This window comes from Falco peregrinus, chromosome 6, assembly GCF_023634155.1.
Source record: "Falco peregrinus isolate bFalPer1 chromosome 6, bFalPer1.pri, whole genome shotgun sequence".
In the NCBI taxonomy this organism is placed as follows: Eukaryota; Metazoa; Chordata; class Aves; order Falconiformes; family Falconidae; genus Falco; species Falco peregrinus.
In genome coordinates, this window is record NC_073726.1 from 83,682,657 (window position 1) to 83,706,856 (window position 24,200).

At 40.2% G+C, this 24,200-nt stretch overlaps 1 protein-coding gene across 1 annotated transcript; it reads right to left on the minus strand.

Annotated features, from left to right (window-relative positions):
• Positions 1–2,131: 2,131 nt before the first annotated feature.
• Positions 2,132–23,912, minus strand: GALNT8 (polypeptide N-acetylgalactosaminyltransferase 8). Its single transcript, XM_055809353.1, has 11 exons — positions 23,295–23,912; positions 19,908–20,205; positions 17,012–17,178; positions 15,776–15,959; positions 14,416–14,613; positions 11,458–11,572; positions 8,363–8,548; positions 6,734–6,871; positions 5,808–5,903; positions 5,094–5,261; positions 2,132–3,384 (listed from the first exon to the last, which is right to left on the minus strand). The coding sequence occupies exons 1-11, from the start codon at positions 23,491–23,493 to the stop codon at positions 3,220–3,222; spliced, it is 1,914 nt and encodes a 637-aa protein (XP_055665328.1). The 5' UTR covers positions 23,494–23,912; the 3' UTR covers positions 2,132–3,219.
• Positions 23,913–24,200: the final 288 nt, after the last annotated feature.

Here is a 24,200-nt window from a genome sequence, read left to right on the forward strand (position 1 = left end):
TCAAACTGGTGAGTGTCCTCACCTCTCCTGGATCTCTCAGCAGAAGGGAAAAAGGCTCCCAGTCTGCTGAATATTTCAAATAACATGCATTTATAGGTTATGTAGCAGAAAAAAAAAAAAAACCAAACCCAAAACCCACACTGTGCTGGAAGATGTGTGCAGGAAAACAGGTACATTGTTGCTTAAATAAGATTAATAAAGCTCACGAATATCAAATCAAACCAGAGAACAAAGTGAGTTACTTGTGTCTGGTGTGGGAATGGAAAAATTGTGCTGTTACGGGGACAGACGTAATGGCAAACAGGTGAAACCAGTAGTAAATCATCTAACTTCATGAAAATAATTATTTTTCTGCCAAATTTTCCTGTCCCTAATAAGCTGCTCTTGCTTTCAACACAGGACAGATAAATTTTAAATGATCATTTGGTTAAAGGTTCCCACTGGTCCTGACTGGATTGCTCTCAATGCAAGTGGAGTGCGATACCCCACTTGAATACATATGGTTAAAGCTTCAGAAGGGTTAGTTTCACAAAGAGGGAGGAGAATGAGGCAGTAAATTTACATTTAGAGAAGTCAGGCAAGAAAATGTGAATGAAAGCAGATGGGGAGGATATTATCTTAATAATTATCACGGTTCAATCAGACATGATTTTATCGGAACTAAACAAATCCCCCTCTGACAGATTAAATGATTCTGTCTCTTCTCAGATTTAGTTTCCCCTTAAAGAGATTGACAATTAATAGTGCCTTAAATAGTTTTTCTCTCCGAACTGGCTATTTTACCCCATTTCAATAGACACCAAAGAAAAAAAAAATCTTTTTTCCTCTCCTAATTCTTCCTCTCAAGGTGGATTCCTGTTGCACACGCAGCAAAGCCAAGCTTGCTTGAGCACAGAACCAAGGAGTTAGGGCAAAAGCCCTAACTTTTCTGCAGAGGCCCCTAGGGCCTTTCTACACCATAGCATGTACCTTGGTCCTTTGGTTTTGTATTAGCTCCAAATTAAGGTCCCATTCCTTTGCAGTTTTTTATGCAGCTCCATTAAAACTCCTGCCCATTATGTTGTTCACTACCTGTCTTCAGCGCATGATGTTGTGGTACTCTCATCATTTTGCAGAAGCTGAGGTGATTTTCTGCATTTCTGAAAGTTTGGCTAGTTATTAGTTTTCACGTCAAGAAGAGATCCCTTTTTATGCTGTGCTGCAGCCACAGCTGCCTTCTCATGACACACCATGGCAGCAGAGTCCTACCTCTACTGCTGACTTGCTGAGGAATCACCCATCAGTGGCTTCATCATGCAGTGAATTTCCAAGTCCAAAAGGATTACTAGTGAGAGCAATATATTACTACTGTAGCACCAAAAACATTGAGTTGTTATTTATATCTCATCAAGCATCACCAAAAAGCGCTAGCTTGAAAATTGAGTTTTTCTGTTACGGCTACTATCTTTCCTCATTACAGAATTAGCCCAAAAGTCATATTTGTGGAGGGGTTTCAGGAAATTTTAAAAATTCATACTTGAGATGAATCAAAACATTTTTTTGACCCCTGTCTATAACTAGAGGTCACTCTGGAATATTTTGATGTTTTTCAAACTCTAAATTCAAAACAAAATTGTTCAAATGTCCATTATGTTCTATTGAAGTGGCATATTAAGATGGAAAAATTATTACATAAACACTTTTTATTCATCGTCACCAGTAGGCCAGATTATAATTTCATTTGTACTGGCAAAATTCTCACTGTCTTCATTGTGCTTGCCAAAATGTTAGTCCTTTGACTGTTGTAAGACATACTGTTGAAGACAGAAAAAAACCAGAGCACATATTCCCCTTTCTTCAATGTTTTTGGCTTTGACCCAGGAGATGGGAATAAAAATCAACTTTAGAAATTTAAATCCAACCTGCTTAAAATGTGGCATTTATAAGATACAGTTTCCAGAAAAGAAAAATTCAGACCCCAAGGACTGTCTTTAGTCAGTCCAATTCGAATAGTCCAATTCAGCCTGAGATAAACTCTGTGTACAAGAGAAAGTCTGACCCCCTTTCATTTCTTGTGAATTTTCATATCTAACAAGGACTGTCTTTCAGAAGAGCTTGTCCAATTCCAGTCCTGAATATCAGGGCCAGATTGTTCACATCAAGTTTACAGAGAAATTACAAAGGAAACCACAAATCACATTGGATTATGTTCAAACAAATATTCAGACAAACCCTGAATACACTTTCTATTCAGATAAAATGCTTGGCACCCTTTTGATAACAAAATGACTTTGGGCTGGAAGTCTATATAGTTTCAATGAGTTTATTTTAAAGGAGTTCTCTTTAACAAATAAGCATATATCCTAGGAGTGGTTTCTCTAAGTAGGACAGCCAGTTCCACCTAACCATAATTCTGCAATAATTCGTATTGCATCTGCCTGGAAGTTGCCTCCCATTAACAACTCATGCTGTATTTTACCGTTTCTTTGACAGACATATGCTACTGCATTGGCCTCGTATTGGTTTGTGGAAACTGTTGAGTTGAATCCCTTTGTTTCCAAGGGCTTGACTGCATCCTATCCATGCTGGCAGCTGGCTGGCACAAATGAACTTCACATAGGTAAACATAAAATAGCCTTAGTGTGGCACACTGCTGAATCTAATAAACTTTACTGAGAAACTGAATCATGTCCAGGCAAATTATAGGGGCAGAAGAACAAGGATGTATTTCATTTCACCCACTAGCATAAGTGCATCTTGGCAAGAAGTTTTGCATTATCCATATGACACAAGGCAAATAGTCAAATTCAGCCTGAGATAAAGTCTGTGTACAAGAGAAAGTCAGACCCACTTTCATTTGTTGTGAATTTCCATATCTAACCAACATGCCAAAGTTAGAAAGTTAGAGACCTTACACCGGTCTTTCATTAATGAGCAGAGAAAGGCACTTCAAAAGGAAGTTCATAAGGAACTCCGGTGGGCTGAGACACTCTTAGATGTAACTGCTTCTCTCTGGTGATACTAAAAGACAGCAAAGACAATTCCTCTCCTAACTGAGGAAACTCAGTGGGGGTGATGCCCCTAAGAATGCAAGTTTGTGTGAGTTGGTCATAACTCTTGCAATAACTACTACATTGTAAAATCCCATGTAAACAAACTCCTGAGATAACCGCTTTCAGGGCTGCATTATGAATGTAGCAATTTTCAAGGAAAAATCTCCTCTAGTCAATGCTTTGAGTGCTATGTCTTCTGTTCCCAGTCTTCCGTCCTTCCCCAGTCCTTAACTGTGTGTTGGATATTCCACCTTTGTCCTGTGCAGGTCCGCATTACGAGTCTGTATGAAACTGGATTGTCTGCTGTGATTTCAAGGCATCTTTTAGTGCCCCTGTTGATTACAGCTGATCCCTACAAAAGGAAAAGCAATATGAGAGAAGCTGAGGGCTTATAAACTTAGTGCTCAGTCAGGAAGAAATCTTCTTGGCCTCTATGGATGTGTCTGAGAAACACTAGTAGGTCAATGACCTGAAAGAAAAACCTTGCATTTTCCTCAGGCTAATGACACACGACAGCTTATGGAACTCTCCAAGGCATATAAAATATATTTCGGGGTTTAGTTTGTGTCTGTTTTTTGGAGTTTGGGGCATGAGGGGTGGATGCTTTTTGTGGGTTTGAGTTTTCTTGAAGTTCAAAAAATCATTTTAGTAAATTTTAATACCGTATCCTGTTTTGAAAGAAGAGAGCTAATAACAGGTAGGAGTATTCATGTCTTATCTCCAAGTCAATATTTCAGTACCAGCTATTGTGAATGAGGTGGGGTGTGTTTAAGTCAATTTATCATGCTGGAAATGAGGATTTTCCTAAAGGGTTGGGCTCCAGAACAAACAGAATCTTACTCAGCTGCTTCAGACAGCTAGTTGTTTCACTATGATAATGCTTGATGTGAATAAGGAACTGAAGGTTTACTTTTAAGGTGGGTCTAAACCTTCCAGAAACATACCTGCACCTTTTTCTAAGGTTTGTGGTTACAGACCAGACTAAAGATAAAGGAAAGCCTGTGTCAGCAGGATTTCTGGAGGCCATGCATGTTTATACTATTTGGTGCTTGTCACAGAAGCCCTTTTACTAGTTCAACTCCTCTATTCTCTGCCACTCTCTCACAAGGTTTGTCTCCTGCTTCGTTTTTCACTGAGAGAAGGATACAGTAAACAGGCCCATACGTTACATGTAAAAATAATTAGTTATTAATTACAGAAAGCTAATAAGGTTTGAACTGCTGTACAGAGAGGAGAGAAGCTGCACGGCTTCCTTTCCCACCTCTCCCTCCATCATTATCACTGCTGCCTGTTTAATCTGCCCCAGCAACATGGCAGTTATCTGTCTTAGACTATCCGACTAAGCTAGCATTACCATATTCTGTATTCAGAGGTGCTGAACAGAGAATAGGAAAGTATCACTTGAGATCTTAAGCATGTCAGCATCAGCTGGCATAAATTCTGCACAAATGGAGATGAGTGAACATGGCACAAAGCTCTAATCGCCAGCTGTGACCTGAGCTTTGAAAGGATGGACCTAACCTGATCTCCAACAAGGTTTTCCGTGCTCAGATGCTTTACCAAACAGTGAGCAGCATGAGGCATCAACCAGCTTTCTCCCTAAGAACAACAAGTCCCATGAGAAGGCTGGGGAGACAGGTAGTAGAGAGAGTTCACAATATATAGTCAGATCCTCAAAAGTAACAGAGGCACCTAGGCTTGCACATTCCCTGCCTGTGAGCTAAACCGTGGTAACTGAGTGTTTTCAGTCAGCCCAGGTGAAAATTAAAAGGCTTAAGCCTTTAAGTAAAAGGCTTAAACCAGCTGATTCCACCCAGACAGACAGTGAGAACTGGTTAAATTCTGGTAACTCAGCTTCAGTTGTGTGGCCATCCCCTCATTCTTAACATCACACATCCCTGAAGACTCAATCACCTTCACTATCACTCTTGCAGTGGCACCTGCAAGTCTTGAAATTGAGGCAACATTATTCAGAAGCACACTGCTTTGCAAGGGAAGTGTCTAAGGATTCATTATAATGGGAAAGCTTATTGAAACGTGGGGGTACAGAAATCTACCTACCTGCGTAAAATCCCAGTGCAAGTTCAGACTTTTATTCACAGCTGTGTCACATTGCTCTAAAACTGGCAGGTCCCCATTCCCAGGGTCTATTAGGCATCTATCAGCTGTATTCCGTCTGGCACGTAAACCTCCTACATACATTTCTCCAGTGCTGTGATAAAAGATGTGCTAAAAGAGAAGGTGACACCACTGTCAGTGAATTGAGATATCAGGGAAATATCATCGGCAGATGATGGCATACAGTTCCAAAACTGTTACAGAGAGATATCAGCATCCACTGACCTCTCAGTAATTAAACCAGGATGAATTTGACCCTATACAACATCTTTCTGCTTTCAAATGATAAAAAGCAAGATTGAATGATAACCCTTAGCTTCCCTCCTACTGGAAGAACAGGCAGTGAGGTGTGAGGAAGAGCTCCACCTCTCTCCCGTTCATCCCAGTGATCTTCTGTTAATCATCAAGATTAGTCAGTATCAACATGAGGTCTCACAATTTTTTGCAAGGCTAAACCAAAAGCCTTAGTTTAATGCACTTAGATCTCCATGGGAACCTGCTCATTGGGGAGTAGAATTTAATTAAATAAAGATTAATATTCCCCTTTAGATAGTACGGAGATAATAGTTTTGAAGTGCCTAATTCGTGGCCCTGTGGAGGCTTGAAAGGAACAGTTAGAAACAGCTCACATGTGAAGATCCGATCACTTTTCATTACCTGTGATGAGTATGCATGACAAGGATACATAATTGGCGTGTTTCCAGGGACGGGGCCTTGATCAATACAGATGTCTTCTTTCAATGTGTTTTTCATCTGCAGAATAAACCAGGAAATTTACCGTGAGGAACAGCAATCCTGTTTTCAGCTTCTCACCACTAATTTTAGAAACTGTCCTGAGAGCAAGGCTACTTTACTCTGAGCTCTGCATTAAATCATGAAGTGGAAGATACAATGTAGGTTTAGAAAATAAATCTCTAGCTTACTTTTGTAGAAATGATTCAACACTGCAAAAGTCAAAAGCAAATCTAAGGTCCTTCAAAGACTCATCAACATCGTGCCATGTAGCAACCATGTCAGACATCACCACACAACTCCAAACAGGTGAGTACTACTGTCCAGCTCCAGCAAGGTACACAAGCTTAGGTCTAGAAAATGTCTACCTATATTAAGAAGCCACTGCAGCCTGATGATTTCTCTCTTTTGCAAATAGTGGCCTGACTTCCAATGTATTACATGCTATCTTGATTCTTGTCTGCATGCTTTCCAAATTATCCTGATAATCTCTACAGAAAAAAAATCCATGCTATTCCATTGAAAAATTCAGGCCCTTACAAGAAGATATCGATCCATTCTTGTTGGTCAATAGATGAGTTTTGCATGCAGTAAAGAAATGCGTGTTAAGCACAAACTACTATTGTGCTCCTATCAATACACACACACACTAAACACAGTTTAGAAGTTCTAGGCTGACAATGAAATATGGAAAAGATTTTAGAAAACTTTACTCTCTAGAAAGACATGTAAAAGTCTTCTTTAATTTTCTAGGAAAATATATCATAATCAGCAAAACAGTGTTCACCATTCTGCGTAGCAGTAGAGCTAATGAATTGTTCCATATTTAAAAAAATAGACTCAATACTTACTGTTCCATAGCCAACAATGTTGGGAAGAAATACTAAATTAGGGTAAATGTTTTTTATGTACCAGTCAAAGCCTTTACAGTTCAGTTTTTTCCTTAGCTGTTTTCTGGAAGAAACATCTCCAAAGTCTATTCCAGGATTCTGCAAGAATACCATATTTAATTCCAGAACATTAAGGTGACCTGAGATTTCTCCGTATTACCTATTTGTAACCTTAAAAATATATTTTAAAGTTAATTTAAAAAAAACCCAACTGTATATTTTCTAAACTTCAGAATTTGAGAACATTTTGCCTAGAAGTGTCAATAAATTACTGAAAAACTAACATAACTTGGTAAATATAAAGAATATCAAAGTTAGATATGGCTGAGAAGTAATTTTCCTATTTCATACTGACAAAAAGAATCCAGCTCAAAGTGAAAAATAAGACACAGCTTGTTACCAACCTTCGTTGGACCAATAGTCTGTTGGCTGTGACACACATCTCATATGGGAGCAATCAAGATTCAAACTATTCTTTCCAAGACTGTGTAACTTGTCATACAAAATGTAACGGCTCCAGCAGGAATGTTTGACAGAGGTCAGTCAAACAGGAACTTACACCCTGTCTTTAAGCAGTTCACTAAAAGCAGTCTGTGACCTGAAGAAGTTAGGTCAGGAATTTCAAATAGGCAAACCAGTTTTGGATGACTAGCATTTTCCAATGAAAAATTCCAAATATTTACTGTAAAAGTTAATTAATGGGGAAGTGTATTGTTCTGATTTTACACTACATCACTGTATATTTTAGTTTCTTTAATACCTATGCAAGAAAACACAAGAAGGTGGGAGGCTATTCTTCCTTTGTTAAAGAAAGATTCATAAATCCACTGAAATACAGGCTGGGAAAATTCATACTTTTTTTTTTTTTTTTATTAACTGAAGTTACCAATACTCAAAAGACCTGGTCCTGACACTTCCAGTGTCTTCAATAGTTTGTGCAGGAGAAAAATTAAAACCATATTCAGAAGTACTGAAGTTAATCGAAAGGAGAAAAAACCCTGTCATTTAAAGAACTTAGATTACTGTTACTAAAAGAAAGTTCTTAATTCCCTGGTATTACCATTTTTCAGCCTTCCAAGGATGCTATAAGACTTTCCCCTTTTTCTTCCAGAAAAAAAAAAAAAAAAAAAAAAAAAAAAAAAAGCAGAACTTTGGGCTGCAGGGAGGACAGCTCACTTAATAAAAGTCGTAGAGTATGTGATGAAAAGTAATTGAATTCTCTGTTTAAAGTTCGATTTTGCTTATTGAAAAGGGACACCCAGATCACTAAGGACATGTTTTTTCATGCAAATTTAAGAATATTCTAGATAAAATACTCCCTACTTTCCCTAAAAAAGTTAAAATACATGTTAAACAATTTAATTTTATATTCTTTAAGCTAGGCATCAGCTCTTGGTCTAAGCTGAAGAGGAACATATCTATGATCATGGCTCTTGGGTGCCATATATATAAATAACTATTAATATATCAATATTAATATTTTTTTTCACAATGAGTTTTATAACCACACTGTGCCTTTTTTGCGTGTGACCATATGCTCTTATTCTAGACTCTGGATTCCAATTTGAAACAACAGAGAAACCCTGTCACCTCAATTGGAAGATTCCATGCAAAGTAGACCATGTACTTGTAGTCATCCATCCACACTTCAGCGACACGCAAGGCATTGCGCTTCATTGCGACGTTCAGATTCAGCAAGTAAGGCTTGTGAGCTCTTTCCACATGACCGACTCTTGAACAGGGCAGTACCTCTACTCTACCTCCACACTGCCAGGCCTAGGTCAAGAAAACACTTTGTAGTAAAGCCTATTTATTCAAATTATTTGTACTTTCTGTTGAAGTGCTCCCATTTCTGTTCCCCCCACACCTTCACCAGATGAACCGGCATGCCCTCAACATTCAAAGCTTTATTTCCTGGCCTGAGTGAATGAATATAATTTTTCAATACCTTTCATTTTTACTGTGTGTAGCCCTATAACATAGGTCCAGGAAACTAAAGGCATGTTCTTTCTTCTTTTTTTTTTACCATTAACAAAACTGCTCACCAGTTTCCTATGCCAAGGCACTCAGATCAGTTACATAGATGCACCAAGACAAACTGGTACATACCTCCAACCAATCTCACTAGGAGATAGACTACTAGATAATGTGGTGGTTATGGGCCTAAATCCTTAAGAAGCAGTGACATTGCCCAGGACACAGCAAGAGCAAAACTGGTCCTGCAAAATCTTACACATTAGGGAAAACTCAAGAGAAAGAAAAAATCCAGCGGATTCCTGGAAAATGTCTACATGGAATTCAGAAAGATACCTAAGTAGCCCACAACCAATGCTTCAAAAGTACAGAAGGTCCAGAACAAACACACCCAACTTGACTGTACATGAACCAGTGTAAGCGTGGAAGCTCTACAAAAGGCAAGCAGGCTACGCAGAACTGAATTCAAGCTGGCAAGTCCACAGGGCACTGCACAACGTAGATTTATTGTCCTAGTTTAGGGATCACCACACAGTGCTCCATTATGTCTTTCACATGCTCACATTAAATTTTCCAGGACTGGCAGCTGGCTAAATAAAAAGATGAGAGGATGCTTGCTTGCTAACCAAGCATGTTTGACACAAGGAACCCTCAAGATGGATAAAAACAGATTTTTAATACTATTTTTACAATAAATTTTCAGAGCAGTTTTGTGTTTTAACTGAACCGATTCTCCATTATTTTCACCTCCAGCATTTATGTAAATAAGAATAGAATAGACATACATTGCCACCACTGTGAACAGTGCAGAGCAATAAGGAATAAAATTTAAATGTTTTTTCAAGCAACAGAACTGAAATATTAATTCACAACCTGCCTCACAAGACATGAGGTGATGATGTGACATTTCTGTCTCATAAACTGAATATGAAGACGGGGTCTTTGGCCATGTCTACCGTGAGTAAGTAATGGAGAAATGTCTCAACATCTCCAGTAAAGTATCACCCAAGTTAGTACATCCGCGTGACTCGGTGTGGTGCCTCACAAGCAGTGGCTTTGTTTAACATAGCATTTAGCATGTTTGGAAGACAGTTGTTATATTTCCTCTTGATTGTCTTTTCTACAAATCAAACCCCCTTGTTTAGGCCTATTTTTACTATAATGTCACATATTGCCAGAACTCTATTTGTTCTCTTTCCTTTCCTTCAGATTATTCAATCACTTCATATATTTCCTGATGTATGGTCCCAGAACTCAAAACGCAACTCCAGAAGAGAACTTGGTGGTAGAAGAGAAGGATCATCAATGCCATCATTTCCCATCCAGCTGCATGGCCATGTTGACTCATACAAAGTTTGTTACTCCCAGTTCTTTTCCAGCTGAATGTGTCCCCCAGCCTACACCTCCATAGCTGTTTATTCCTCATGTTTCTCCTAAATAACGTTGGTTTTCTTTTTTGCATAAAGCATGCTACCCTGTTACAGAAAAAAACCCTAGACTTATTTGACATTTGTTCAGAAAAAATTACATTGTCTGTGTTATCTTTTATGTGCTTAGTACTAGATATCAGAACCAAAAATAAAAAGTTGTGTGAGATGAGAAATGCCCATACTGGACCAACAATATATCTAGCCCAGTATTCTGTATCCCACTGTGACTGCAAACTTATTCCTGGGGAGGGTTAAGAACAAGCCAAGTACGTATGTTATCTCTAACAACCCCCAATTATTTTGAGGTCAGAGGATTTTCTGCATATTCTTGTGATTCACTTTTTTTTTAACTCTGAGTAGGTTTTTCTTCCATAACTGTTCAGTCTCCCCAAAAATGACTGCAAGCTTTTAAGACCCACAATACATTTGGAAGGAGCTCTGCTCCTGGCCTGTTGGGCTGGTCTGCTGTTGGAAGAATGAAGTAACTCCTGCTCATGTTTGTTTTGAAACTAGTTCTTGACTTCTTTCAAAGCCCCTCTTTTTCATATTTACAGAGAAAAATCAAACCCTTTTCTCCTAGACATTTAAGTCCTCCTAACATGTTTATATTTCTCACATCTCTATAAAGAAGAAAAAGTATGGTAGGACAACAATTTTATTTTTTTTTACATTTTTTTTCTTCTCAGGTCTTCCAGAATATCTCCAACAACCATTACTTTTAAAAAAATAGTTATCAATAGAATTTTTAGTGCTCCCAAATGTTCCTTAATGACTAAAGACACTCCAGATAAAACTATTCTAGAAGAAAAACAAAAAGGGGGAAAAAAAGCCTCCATTCTTGATTTGAAGACATCCAAAACTGAAGAACACATACTTTTTAGGGCAGAAAGACCTCTTTCTGCTTTTGGTTTGTTTGGGTTTTTTCCCCCCAACACATAACTTCATTTAGCTTGAGTTTATGTTTTTTCATCCGCTGAGCCAAGATGCGTATAGCTTAAATTTCTGCAGAGAACCACATCTTGCAAGATTCCGTATTTCCTCACTGAATTAGGTTTTTGTGTCAGAAGTCAAGATCCTTAAGAAGTATCAACAAAAGCCTGCTGATGAGCTTTAAACACTTCTGGAAATCTATCGCTCCTCTTTGGTACCCAAAATAAACCCGAGTTGTTCTAAAATATTAACCCATGCTTTGGACAATAAGCAGCAGCCTGAGTGCTTTCAAAAAAAAATCACATACTAATTTTCACTGTCTTTCAGAAAAAAATGAAAAAATAGGCTTACCCTCAGGCCAAGTTCCACATTTTCTCCTCCATATATGTACATTCCACTGTCCAGTACACCAATCTCACCCAGAAATTTCCTATCTGCAGCAAGAATCCCCATTATAGATGGGCTTCTGGAGAACCAAACAAGTAAAATTATAAAGAAGCGACAATGATTGAAATAAAGTCAATTAGCCATCAATCACATCTTGAACTTCCAGAAGGATTCCAATTGTATCCAAGAAAAACAGATTTAATTCAGGACATGTGGAACAACATTAAAGACTCAAGATGACAGCAAATAAACTTGATCAATGGCCAAAAGAGCATTATTTGGTGCTTTTTAAATAATTAGATCTATTTTGACAGACGATGTAATGACAATTTTCACATGTTTAAAACAAGAAGAAAGAAATCAGATTAAACTGTAGCAAGGAAGAATTAAGTTGGACATTATGAAATCTTACCTAACATTACGGAAACTTAAACACTAAAGCCCTTTGCCAATGGAAATTTTGGAATCACTGTCAACTGAGGTTTTGAAAAAGATGAGATGACTGTCTGTCAGGACCAGTTCCATTGTAGATTAATCCATCCTAGGGGCGGGGGAAAGGGGACTGAAAAGGAATTTGGTGCTTTTCTGATGTACCCATTCTCTGACCAAACCCACTTCTATTTTCCCTGGTCTGAGAATTGTGGACACCCCACCATGAAACATTCTTTAACCTGCATTTGGCTTGTTTTCATTCCATTCTCCTGCCCAAACCATTAACACACACTATATAATGCTTTAAACACATACAGGTGCCAATCTCACCCATAGTTCTTTATCTAGGGGTCTGTGCAGCCTTATCTCCAACGCTTGTCTACCACGTGTAGTGGTATACAAATGAAGAAAACTGCCATCTCATCTGACAAGCACAGGACATTATTTTCAAATGTTTTCACAGCACTTTTCATCCTCAGGATCTACACAGTAAATTTTAAAGCCCTTTATATAAATAAGGATGGTGGGTTAACCTTGGCTGGCTGCCACCAGGTGCCCAGGAAGCCACTCTCTCGTTCCCTCTTCTCAGCAAGAAAGGGGAAAATAAGATGAAAAACCTCATCAATTAAGATAAGGATCAGGAGGTTGGTGAGCAGTTACCATCACGAGCCAAGTAGACTCAATTAGGGGAATACTACTTTATTGCCAATTAAAACTGAAGGACGGTAGCGAGAGAGACAAAACCAAATTTAAACCACCTTCCCTCCATTCCCCCTTCTTTCCAGGTTCGACTTCATTCCTGACTCTTCTACCTCCTCCCCCTGCCCTAAGCAGGGCATGGGGATGGAAAATGGGGGTTCTAGTCAGTTCATAACACTTCATCTCTGCCACTCTTTCCTCCTCACACTTCTTCCTGCTGTAGTGTGGGGTCCTACGGGATGCAGTTCTTCAAGAACTGCTCCAGAATGGGTCCTTTTCTACTGGGTACCGTTACTCAGGAGAAGACTGTTCCAGCATGGGTCCCACACAGGCTGCAGTTCTCACCAGAAAACCTGCTCCTGTCTGAGCTTTTCTCCACAGGCTGCAGCTCCTGCCCGGAGCCTGCTCCAACATGGGCTTTCCACAGATTGCATCTTCCTTCAGGGCATATCCACCTGCTCTGATGCGGGGTCCTCTGTGGGCTGCAGTGTGGATATCCACACCACTCTGGGGTCCTCCATCGGCTGTCATGTCAATATCTGCTCTGGCATGGTCCTCCACAGGCTGCCATGTGGATATCTGGCTGGCATGGTCCTCCACATGCTGCAGGGGGGCAATATGCTTCATCATGGTCTTCTCCACAGGCTGCAGGGAAATCTCTGCTCCATCACCTGGACCACCTTCTCCACCTCCTTCTTCAGGGCCGTTTCTCTCATATTTCTTCCTCATTCCTCTCACCCACAGCTACTGCGCAGCATTTTTTACCCTATTTCAAATATGTTGTTGCAGAAGCAACACCAGCGTTGCTGGTTGGCTCAGCTTTGGCCAGCACCGTGTACATTTAGGAGCCAGCTGGAACAGGCTGCATTCAACATGCGGGCAACCCCTCAGGTCTTCTTACAGAAGCCACTCCTGCAGCCTCCCCCACTACCAAAACCCTGCCACATAAACCCAATAAAATAAGATAGGACTAGAAAAGAATGATTACTATATCACATCTCTTTTAAGGGTTTCTTTTTCATATTGGTTGATGGCTAAGGGATAGTCAACAACATCTGGCATCCTTGTAGAACAAGGAAACAAATAAGTCTATATATTCAGCACAAGATAGTTGCTGGTATCATAGTACCAGCAACCATCTTGTGTTGAATACATCAACTAATCTGAGCAACTAAGGAAGGTCTCAGGAACAGAAGCAGATATATTGGATCCTAAGCCTAGCAGTAAGGGGTCGCTTTAGGTATAATGCCTGTGTGCATTGTGTTCATGTCTTTTTCTCGCTTTTGTGAGATACAAAGTGATAAGGGTTGAAAAAGGCTGCCCAAGATCACTGTAATCATATGTCACTGCAGCATCTCCAAAGAAAGAACTGTACAACTTGAATCTGTTTGAGTCCTCACAGCTCAGGCATGCAACTGTCCAGCAAAGTTGTGAGATTCACTCCATATTGTTGGACAAGCATGGAGAAGGGCCACAATTCATCTTGTACAGTCAATAAATATTGCTACCACACTACTAGCTAAGGAACATAAGACAGAAAAATCAATGACTTGGGGATTGCCTGAAAATCCAACAGCAGGATCAGCACGGGGCAGATTCTGGAATACAACCTTGCAACTGCTGTACTGAGATTTTCAGAGCTGTTAAAGAACTCACACTTCCAAAACAACTATCTAGATATAGTGTGCTTTGAAGGTATCTATCCCACCACCTATGAAACATCTTCCCTCTGCTAGCTCTATGTTGGATATCACGTATCTTGGCTCACTCTCAGACACTATTCATACTTACTGGATTGGAGCCGTTTCATCTTTCAGAGCATACCACTCAGCTGGTAAATCTTCATAGAGGCACCAGAGTGCCCAGTCAAATCCATCGGCAGCCACTCCATACTGAAGGAGCTCAAAGTCAGCAAAACGAATGTTGTCAAATACCGGTGATACTATCACAGTACGATCTTCTTTCAGTCGAGACAGAATAGGTTCAGCCCTACCAAAGTTAACAAACAGAGTCTATTTGGCTTGAAAAAGTGGGAATTTAATGAACAGCACTAAACTTTACCACTGCTTCTAAAACTGGATTAGCTACTTTAAGCCATTGACTTTGGCCCCTACAAAAAGCTCTATGCCAGCTTTGGAGTGATAGTAACCCAAATTGCTAATGCCATGGCACAATTCTCCCTTCCATTAGGCTGCTTCTGCATTTTGACTGTCACTAATCAAAACAACCTTAAGTTCCACGCTTAACTTGCTGGGTTAATTGTTACCTGGGTCTGTTTCCTAAGTGCTCCACAGTCTTCACTATCTGCATGAATAGACAAGAAGGGAAAAGGAAGGAGATCCTGAGGCATGCCGTAAACCATGAGGTTTATCATTCACCATCTTTCCCCTGTGCCTTGATGGCACAGCTGCTCTATGAGGGAAGGGGTGTGACTCATCAATGAACCCCTACGATAGAGGAAGGCTCAGGGAAGACAGGCAAGGATGATGTGCTCATGAAGCTGGAGAAGAACTAGGGAATGACCACAGCTATTGTAAAAGAAGCTGAAATTATCCCAACACCAATGGGACCAAAGAGTGGCCTTTGTTGCAGAAAAATGGCAGTATCAATTGAGTGGGTCCACTGGTTATCTGCATGGCCTTCCTAAAATGATTAATAGAAAGTATTACCTTTCTGAGCCAGCCAGACCAACACAGGGGAAGTGTGTATGTGGCTCAGCCCAACTTAGAGGGTAAAAACTGAATACTCAGAAAAATTAACTTTGAAGAGAACACTTGAGTTGGCTTTAACCCATGTATTCTTTCCCGGCAACTTTCCCAGTATTTGGACAGTGAGCATAGAGAAAGTGGTAATGTGAATCCTGTTGTATTACGATTCAACTGTATATGCAACCTCTATATTGTGCTTGTGTTGTGATTTCAGTAGATTGGTGTATCACTCTTCTAAACCAAAATCCCATGTATCTTCAAATAAGTAAATTTAGTATTAAAACATTAAACCCTCCTCATGTGAAACATCCAAAGGAACCTGGTCAGAGGGTATTGGAATCTGTCAGAGAGAGTCTTTTTGCTGGACCCCAACTGCCGTTATGCCTAAAAAACCTGACCTTATCTTTCCCCAGTTTCCCCCCCCCCAGTCTTCATAGTCTTACCATGCCATGTTCACTTCAATATGGGCATCCAAAATTGCAACAACATCTGCAGTTGATGCCTCCCAGCCAGAAATCCGGGCTTGTGTTAGACCTTTTGTTTCCTGATGTCTGATGATCTTCAGCAGTCCAGGATGCTTTGCATTGTAATTTTTGATGTGTGTTTCCAAAGTTCCTTTCAGATCATCTAAAACCAGCCCCCATATTTTAATGATCAAAAAAACTATTTTAATCAATATTAAGAAATGGAAAAGATTATGCAGGTGATGGCTTCCTAGCTTGTCCCAGTTCCAGACTGAAAACCGGTTTGTTCTTTGCAATAGAACGGGTAGAGTTATTCAGGTAATCATGAATTCAAGAGGCTTATTTTTAAAACCAGCTTTCATTCCAGGAGTTCAATTAAGTACCTAAATTTCATTTACATATAGTGCTATTGTATGGCTTCTAAACTGTACACAAATATGTCAATATGTAGAAACTTCAGACATTTTGTGCCATAACAGCAACCAATTAGCTGTCTTAATGCAGTAATTTCTGAGTGTATTTTCTACCGCATGGAAAGGAAAAGAGAAAATGTGAAATGCTCTCATAAGAGCTGTAGGCATGCCAACTCCCTCAACAAAGGAAAAACTAGTGTCAAGGAGAAGGAATAGAAAGTTGGGACCTCTTAGCCTCGTTTGGGAAATTCATTTAAACTCTTGCTCCACCCAAATGGACATGTTTTTCTAGCAACCTCAAAGCCTTAGCAAAATGAGAAATCGAACATCTCATCAGGCAGTGCAAAAAACCAAGGGCACCCTTAAGATCAGGGGCATGACTGTTTCTTACAGATGATTTTACAGTGCTTTGCTCAGCTCAATTTTAAGAGCAATAATGCACCCACTGCTTCCCCTGGGAGTATTTTCCACAACCCAAGACACCACTCTTCAATGAGTTATTTCAGATACCTACAGAGATAGTTTTCATAGCACACCCTTACTTCGGTACTGTGCATAATGAGCCAGTAATGATACTCTCCCACTTCAAATTTTAACTTTTTCACATATTTGAAAAACATAACCCTGTTCCTTATTAGATGACATTTTTTCAGACGATTGAAGTGTTTGGTTTTTTTCTGTACTCAATTTACTTCTTAATTTTGAGCTGTCTACTCTGTGGTCACCCAAAAGGCCACCAACATTCATTAAACGCAATAATGGCATAAATTAGCAAGACTCCTGCCTTGTCTGGGTCACTTACCATTTGAACTGTAATCATCTACCAAGATGATTTCTTTCAATAAATGAGAAGGTGTTCGGTTAATGATACTAGTAATTGCACGTAAGATAACTGACAATGCTTCATTCATGAATATAAGCACAACGCTGAGTGTTGGAAGGTCTTTTGGATATGTTTTCATTTTACAGCTGTAATAGAACACAAACAACTTTAGCACAGTTTCTAAAGAAAGTCAGAGAGCAAGGCAGCTGCAAGAAGGCAGAATGGGGATGCTGGACTTAAAACATATAGTGAAAATCAGCATAAGAGTGGAAGAAAAGGAATTCCCAAATCCAAGTTTCATTATTCATTTGAGTTGCATTATGTATGTATATAAACCATTGGGGCATAGTTAAAATTTCTGTTTAAACAAGAAGAACAATTACTGTTTCTCAATCCAAAACAGTTATAAAATATTGAAACTAAAGAATACAGTTAACTCAGCCAGTGATGAGGCTGTGGATATATGTGGATCTTACGAGGCAGTGGATATATGAGTGAATTTTAGCTTTTTGCGTTTACAGGAGATGACATTGAACAAACTTGACATCAGGCAAAAGCAAATTAGATAATAATCCCTTTGTATATGCAATGAAGAAGAACAAAGTAGGTCTAGCTATACTTAGAAACCGATATGTGAGAAGGATTCCCTTGGACAAGGGATCTCTTTAGAAATTCTTAAGTGTTTAAGAAATCCTTCTTACAGAGTAAACCAGACCTGTGGAACTCCATGCTACCCCAGAATAAATTGTTCCCAGTACTGTAAGAAGCTTGTTTTGTGCTGTTTGAACACTTCTGGAACTCTTGCTTACAGTCAAAAGATTATTTTTTTTTTAACTCTCTATTTGGGATACTTGTCAGCTCTGCTAATTAATATCTTGGCAACTGGGCAGATGTTGAGGACTGGGTCTTCTATATAGTGCTAAGCACTAACTCTCTCTAGAGCAGAAAACAGAGCATAGCTGGATTCTCAGGCATGATCATTCTCTCCCCTTAGAAAAGCATGAAAGCAATACTCAGATCGCAGGAGTTGGGTAGCTACATAATGCAGCTCTCCACAAGACAGGCTCATGCTCCAGGTAGACCTCTACAGCGGCAGCTGTGCACAAATGGAATGCATTTTTATTGGAATTTCTCCATTAGCTTCATTAGCCTTTAGCACAAGAGCCTGAGTGTATATCTGCAAAAAGTGGTCCGTGCAAATATATCTTTATGATGTATTTGTATTTCTTTATGATGCCAAGTAGAAGGGTGCCAGGCACCACACCCATTCTTTGGGACCATGCAGACTCATCACGCACTTCCTCCAGCCACCTCTGTGGTGGCTGCTCCAGATAGTTCTCCAAAACTATCCCCCAGCAGAGGGGGGGATCGTTCAGCTTGGGGCTGCCTCAGGAAGACTGTCTCACCACTGCACAAGGTCCACCTCCCTTGACCTTCTCCTTCTCTGCCACACTGCCCCTCAGACACCCACAGTCAAGGGCAAATTATTGCTCCCTTGGAACCAGCAATGGTTCCAGCTGGAACCAGCTCCACCCAAGTGGACCACCACCAATTAGGACCCAGGTGCAAAACCTGCTCTTTACATCTTCCAGAGGGCTGCCAGTAAGACAACTCCCCTTTCCCCAAGTGTGACATTGTCAACTCACGCCCAGTTTGCAATCCTCTCTGACCTCCACATCCTTTTCTGAAATGCGCCATCAAATTTAGTACGAGTGATCATAAGTACAAAGGTGTAGGCTTGCAGTATATCTGTGACGTTCTTCCATGTTTATACCAGTTCGTTCCTGTAAAGCTTACTCATCTTTTGCAAGAGATCATATACCTCATCATACTATATAGTCAAAAAAAGCACTTGCTTTTTTAACAGATACTTGTTCCTAATGAGGTTTTTTAATGGTTACTTATATCAGCTCCCATAGTACCACCAGTCTGCTTAAAAAATACTATTTATTGGCTTCAAGAACCAGCTAAATTCTGGAAAAATCCCTTAAGCTTCCTCTTATGAAGTGGACTGCTTACCTACATCTTAATCCTTTAGTTGTTTGCCCCACTATATTTTCCATGTAGTTAATCCTCAGACTCTTTGATAACTTCAGAGGGAAACAGAGCAAATAAGGCTGTAAGGAAGCTCACAAGGTCACCAGTCCATGGAGGTTGCGCCTATAATACTAAAGATAAAGCGCCAGGGATTCAGCTCAGGTGCTGAATCTTGCCTCACCCTTCATGGGACTCATTGGCCCATAATTAGTTCCAGCCAACTCTCCTGTTTTATATCTAATCATCTTTTACTAAGCAGTATAGGTATCCCCCACTTACGATCTGCAGCATAGCTAAGAAAACCAGGCATTTTGTAAACCTCTGTACTTTTTAACAATATAGGCATTTACTTATTCATTGATTGCATTTCCAGAGTTTTCCAAAGGGGTGCGTGTGTGTTTAAAACCACTTTGGATATCTCAGCATATAAGAGGCTTACATAAGACGATGTAAAAATAAGAGAAAGCATGCTTCAGATGTCCTCCCTTGGGGCTTCAACAGAATGCAAACAGACCAGAAGGTATCATATCTTCTGAATATTATGGTTTGTTTTCCTGCTTTTTACTGACAGTTAGAAGTCCTGTATCACTTATAATGTTAAGTTTATATTCTTTTTCTTAAGTGACTTTTCTGCACTGTGACTTCTTTTCACAGTCTTTGGAGTATTGCAAGTCTGAAAAAGATCTGGAAGAGAATTACAGAAAAAAAACCACCCAACTAAACAAACAGCACAAATTGATATCTATTAATAGATCATTTTAACTCAGCCCAAAGCAATGTGGATCCCTTTCCTTTTTATTTCATGTCTCCTTGTGAATATAGAGGGCTTATACTGCACCTGGGAGATCTGGTGTCTCTGATAGGTCGATCCAGAGGTAGATGGTCACTGAGATAAACATTATATCCATAACTTAAGAAGAGATTCTGTGCAACAGTTTGCTCCTCTTCCCTTAAATCTGCACCCCACTGTTTGAACAAAGGTGAGTCTGGGTACAGTAAACGGTGTACAATCGTGTTTTTCTCCTTTGCATTATCAGCTTTGCGAACTTCAGCTTTGTGTGACTTGGAGTTCACTTGCAGTTTCAGATGATGTTCTATTTGGTTTATATTTTCATGGAATGCTTCCACTGATTTTGCTGATTGAAAATAGAAGAGTGTTGATTATAGCAGCAATTGAGAACACTCTCCTTCATTTTAACTGAGCCAAATTCTACTTATGACACTGCAGGTCAAGAGACCCATGAAGTTACAGCTATATTGATACTCACATAAGAGTAGCATCAGACCCTCCCTCCTACAAAAGAAGAGTTTTTAAACATCATTTCACAATACCCTGCATCAGATTCTGCTCTTAATTGCGCAAGTGCAGAACAAGGGACACTACACTGGCGTCAATGGAGAAATCTGGGAGTAGAGGCAACACACAAATTGTTAACTCAGGCCCAAATCATCTTTATGATGTTATGCTTGTGTTACATTAATGTATTAATGATCCATAATGGGGTTCTCATCCATGTCAGGTTGTTGATACCATATTTATCTTGAAGGTAAATACAGTAAATGAGCTCTTTGCCATCTCCTTTGATAAGCTTACAGGAATCTTTTGATTTCTTCTCAGAAAGATTTGAACAGTGTGAACCCTAATCTCTCACAATATTGTGTCAGATAGCCTTTGTGAGATTGTTTAGGACATGTTGCTCTTATCATACAATAAATGAGTCCTTCGTAGCACCTTCTGAAAAGCTTGTTTTCAGTTTTGACTTCTGCTCTGCCAGAAAGCTTTGAACAGGGTGAATCCTAATTTCTCAAGCTCTTGTTAAGTTCACAGTATTGGACTGTGCCATATAAAAAAGGCACAGAAAACCTGTGTGAGTTAAAGCTTTCTACAATTAAATTACTGTGTTGGTGAATGAGGGGTGAGGACTGGATATTGTCTAAACTCAAGGAGGACTTCTGACACTGCCTCACAACATCCTCACGCACAAGATGAGGGAGTACACGACTTGCAAGTAGATAGCAAGCAGATAGCAAGGGGAACTGAACTTCCAAAATCAAAAGGTTGTGACCAGTGGCACAAAGTCAAGACAGAGACCAGTCACTAGTGGTGTACCCCAGGAGTCAATACTGGTTTCATTACTATTTTAATATGGTCATGATGACCTCTAAAATGGGGCAAAGTGCACCCACATTTAGTCTGTGTATGATACCAAACTGCAAGGAATGGCTGACACACCAGAAAGTCCTGCTGCCATTCAGAGGGATCTGAGGAGGCTGGAGAAAATAGGCCAACAGGAACCTCATGAAGTTCGAAATGGGCAGGACCCCATGGACCAGCACCAGATGAAAAGCAGCTTTGCTGAAAAGGACCTGGGGGTCCTGGTGGGTGGACACCAAGCTGAACATGAGCCAACAGTACCCTGGGCTGCATTAAGAGCATTTCCAGCAGGTCAAGGAAGGTGATCCTTCCCCTCTGCTCAGCACTGGTGAGGCCACACCTGGAGTACTGTGTCCACTTCTGGGCTCCCCAGTACAAGAGAGACATGGACGTACTAGAGCAAATCCTACAAAGAGCCACTAAGATGACCATGAGGCTAGAGCATCTATTTTACAAGGAGAAACTGAAAGAACCTGAGAAGACCTAGGAGGGATGTGTGTGTACTATTGATGCATATAAATATCTTACAAGGAGGGCTACCAAAGACAGAAGAATCTCTTCCTGGTGTCCAGTGAAAGGACAAGAGGCAGTGGGCACAAACTGAAATACAGGGAATACCGTTTAAACATAAGATTTTTTTAATTTTCTTTTTTAACTGCTGGAGTGACAAAAAACTGGAACAGGTAAACCAGATAGGTTGTTAACTCTCCATCCCTAGAGATATTCAGACCTCAACCGGATGATGTCCTGGACAACCTGCTCTAGCTAATCATGCTTCAAGCAGGGGAATTAGTAAGACGGACCATCTCCAGAGGTACCTTCCAACCTCAACTATTATGTGATTCTGTGACTAAGTATTGAAGTGAAGACTTCAGCTTTCTTTCAAATGGCTCTACAATAACTTTAAAAAGTGTCTCACTATTGATGTCCGTGAGAGCAGCTGCCACTGAAGACGTTGTCAGCAATAACAGTGACATTATGGGATATTGGTGCTTGGGATATGGGATATTAAACTTGACCAAGCTGCATAGGGAAGATTGATCACCACATTCAAGGGTGCCCTAAGTGCCATTTCAAACACCTAGTTTCAGGCTTCTTCCGTTCTACATAGCAGCTGTAATGTGAGATGTGGACAACGTGACAGTCAAATCAATGTCAGCCAGCAGAGTTCTGGCTGCTGTAGCCCTCCTACGACTGCTGTGAGGTGATGAGGTTCAAACAACATGAAAAAGAGAAATGAAGGGGTACAAAGGAAACAGAGAAGTGGATTCTTCAGCCCTTATTCAGATGGCTCTGTTGTGCCCACTTCCCAACAATCCAATCTACAACAGATACCTGAAAACAAGGTAAAAATCCACAAACCTCCCTGTGAGAAAGGAAAAGCTCTTTCTAAATTAATATGGCTCATATACAAGTACATCTGCTGGGATGCTGTTGGTCTTTCACTGTCAAGGGATGAGAGAAACAGCCCTGCTAACAGATTTCAGCTAATACTGCTTAGGAACACACTCCAGTTGAGCAGGTGGTGCAGAGTTCATTGTCTTTTCCCCACAGCAACTCTGTTGTGTTTGTGATCAAGGCACACAGAGGAAAAAGACAGAGTGAGATACAGTTCCCCTTGTTGCTCACCCACACAGCAGCGGCTGAGGAAATGGGACATTTCCCGTTCCTCTCAAAAATAGCTTTTCATGTCAAACAAAATAATGATATGGCAAACAAAATAATAATAGCTGCCTGATATTAGTACACTGGTACAATCACCTTAAAATTGCTTAACGCTTCTAGAAGTTCAGGGTCAGAAGCTGTCCAGGCTTGTTTTGCATGTTATGCAAAAAACCCACCATGATGACTCTGAAAGGCATTATTGTTTTATGTGTAAGTAGAGAAACTATTAAATCTTTTTCGAGATTACAAGAAAAAAGGGTGGGGGGAAGTCCAACAAAAAAACCCTACTCACAGGTGTTCAGGGAAACTCAAACAAACATTATCACTGCTATCTATTTATTTTATCCTTCAGGATATCTAGATATCTAACCCTCAAAAAGTTAAGCAGCATGGCATTTTACTTACAGAGGTTATGAACGCTCCAGTCCAAATGGTCCAGTCTCTGAAGGATGTTTTTTTCTTGATTCAGAAATCGAGGATTAACTTCCAAAGAATTAAGTGTTACCTTTCTTTGATTTTGCAGTAAGTGCACAAGATAACACACAAAACCTGTGTTCACGATTAGCAGCGCAAATTTACGTAGTCTGTTCCAGGGTGCCATCATAAGCTTGAAGAAACCCAGCGTTCTGCTGCTGGTTGCAGTTTGCCTGTGGTTCTGGGTCCGCACTGAGTCGTTTTTCCAAATGCACTGTTTTGCCTCTACTTGACTAAGAGGTAAGACTGCTCAGATGAAGCAACAGAGTCCAACGAGTCATAGAAGCGATGATGATAAGGTACGGCTTGCAGGTGTTTTCACTGGCATGCTTACTTGTGTCTGTACAAGTTATCAGTGTCAGGGAAAACACACAACTGTCACTGGCTTGTGCAGTGAGTCACATGAAGTGACTAAGCACCTGGGGTGATGCTGTAGGAAGTGTGAGGCTGTTGGGCAGATGTCAGAAAGCCTGTCATGCAACACAGCACATGAATACAGTTGAAATAAACAGCAAGCCAGTTCTGTGTTTCCTGGGCATTAGCAGCTGGGGAACTGTGAATCTAATAAAAAAATGTGAAAATACGTTAAAATGGATTTGACATCAGTTTTTGAGCTGGCTGAAGGCAATTAGGGGCACTTTGTGGTCCTCTCCCACACAGGCTACTCCTGCAGCTCACCTCTACCAAAACTCTGCCTGTTATGCCTAGTACACTTGTGTAAATTTGAGTAGTGCTCACAACAATAACTAGCATATGGAGCTTCCCTTTCCATAAAAACATCCAGCTTCTACACACTTCCCAGCATTTCTGTCCCAGTGTGGGTCTTCTGCTGGCCAT

Coding starts and splice junctions, on each gene's coding strand:
- GALNT8 (XM_055809353.1), bottom strand. CDS start 23,493: ATGATGGCACCCTGGAACAGACTACGTAAATTTGCGCTGCTAATCGTG. Junction 20,206..23,294: donor CTGGAGCGTTCATAACCTCT/GTAAGTAAAATG, acceptor ATTTTCAATCAG/CAAAATCAGTGGAAGCATTC. Junction 8,549..11,457: donor ATGTGGAACTTGGCCTGAGG/GTAAGCCTATTT, acceptor TTCTTGACCTAG/GCCTGGCAGTGTGGAGGTAG.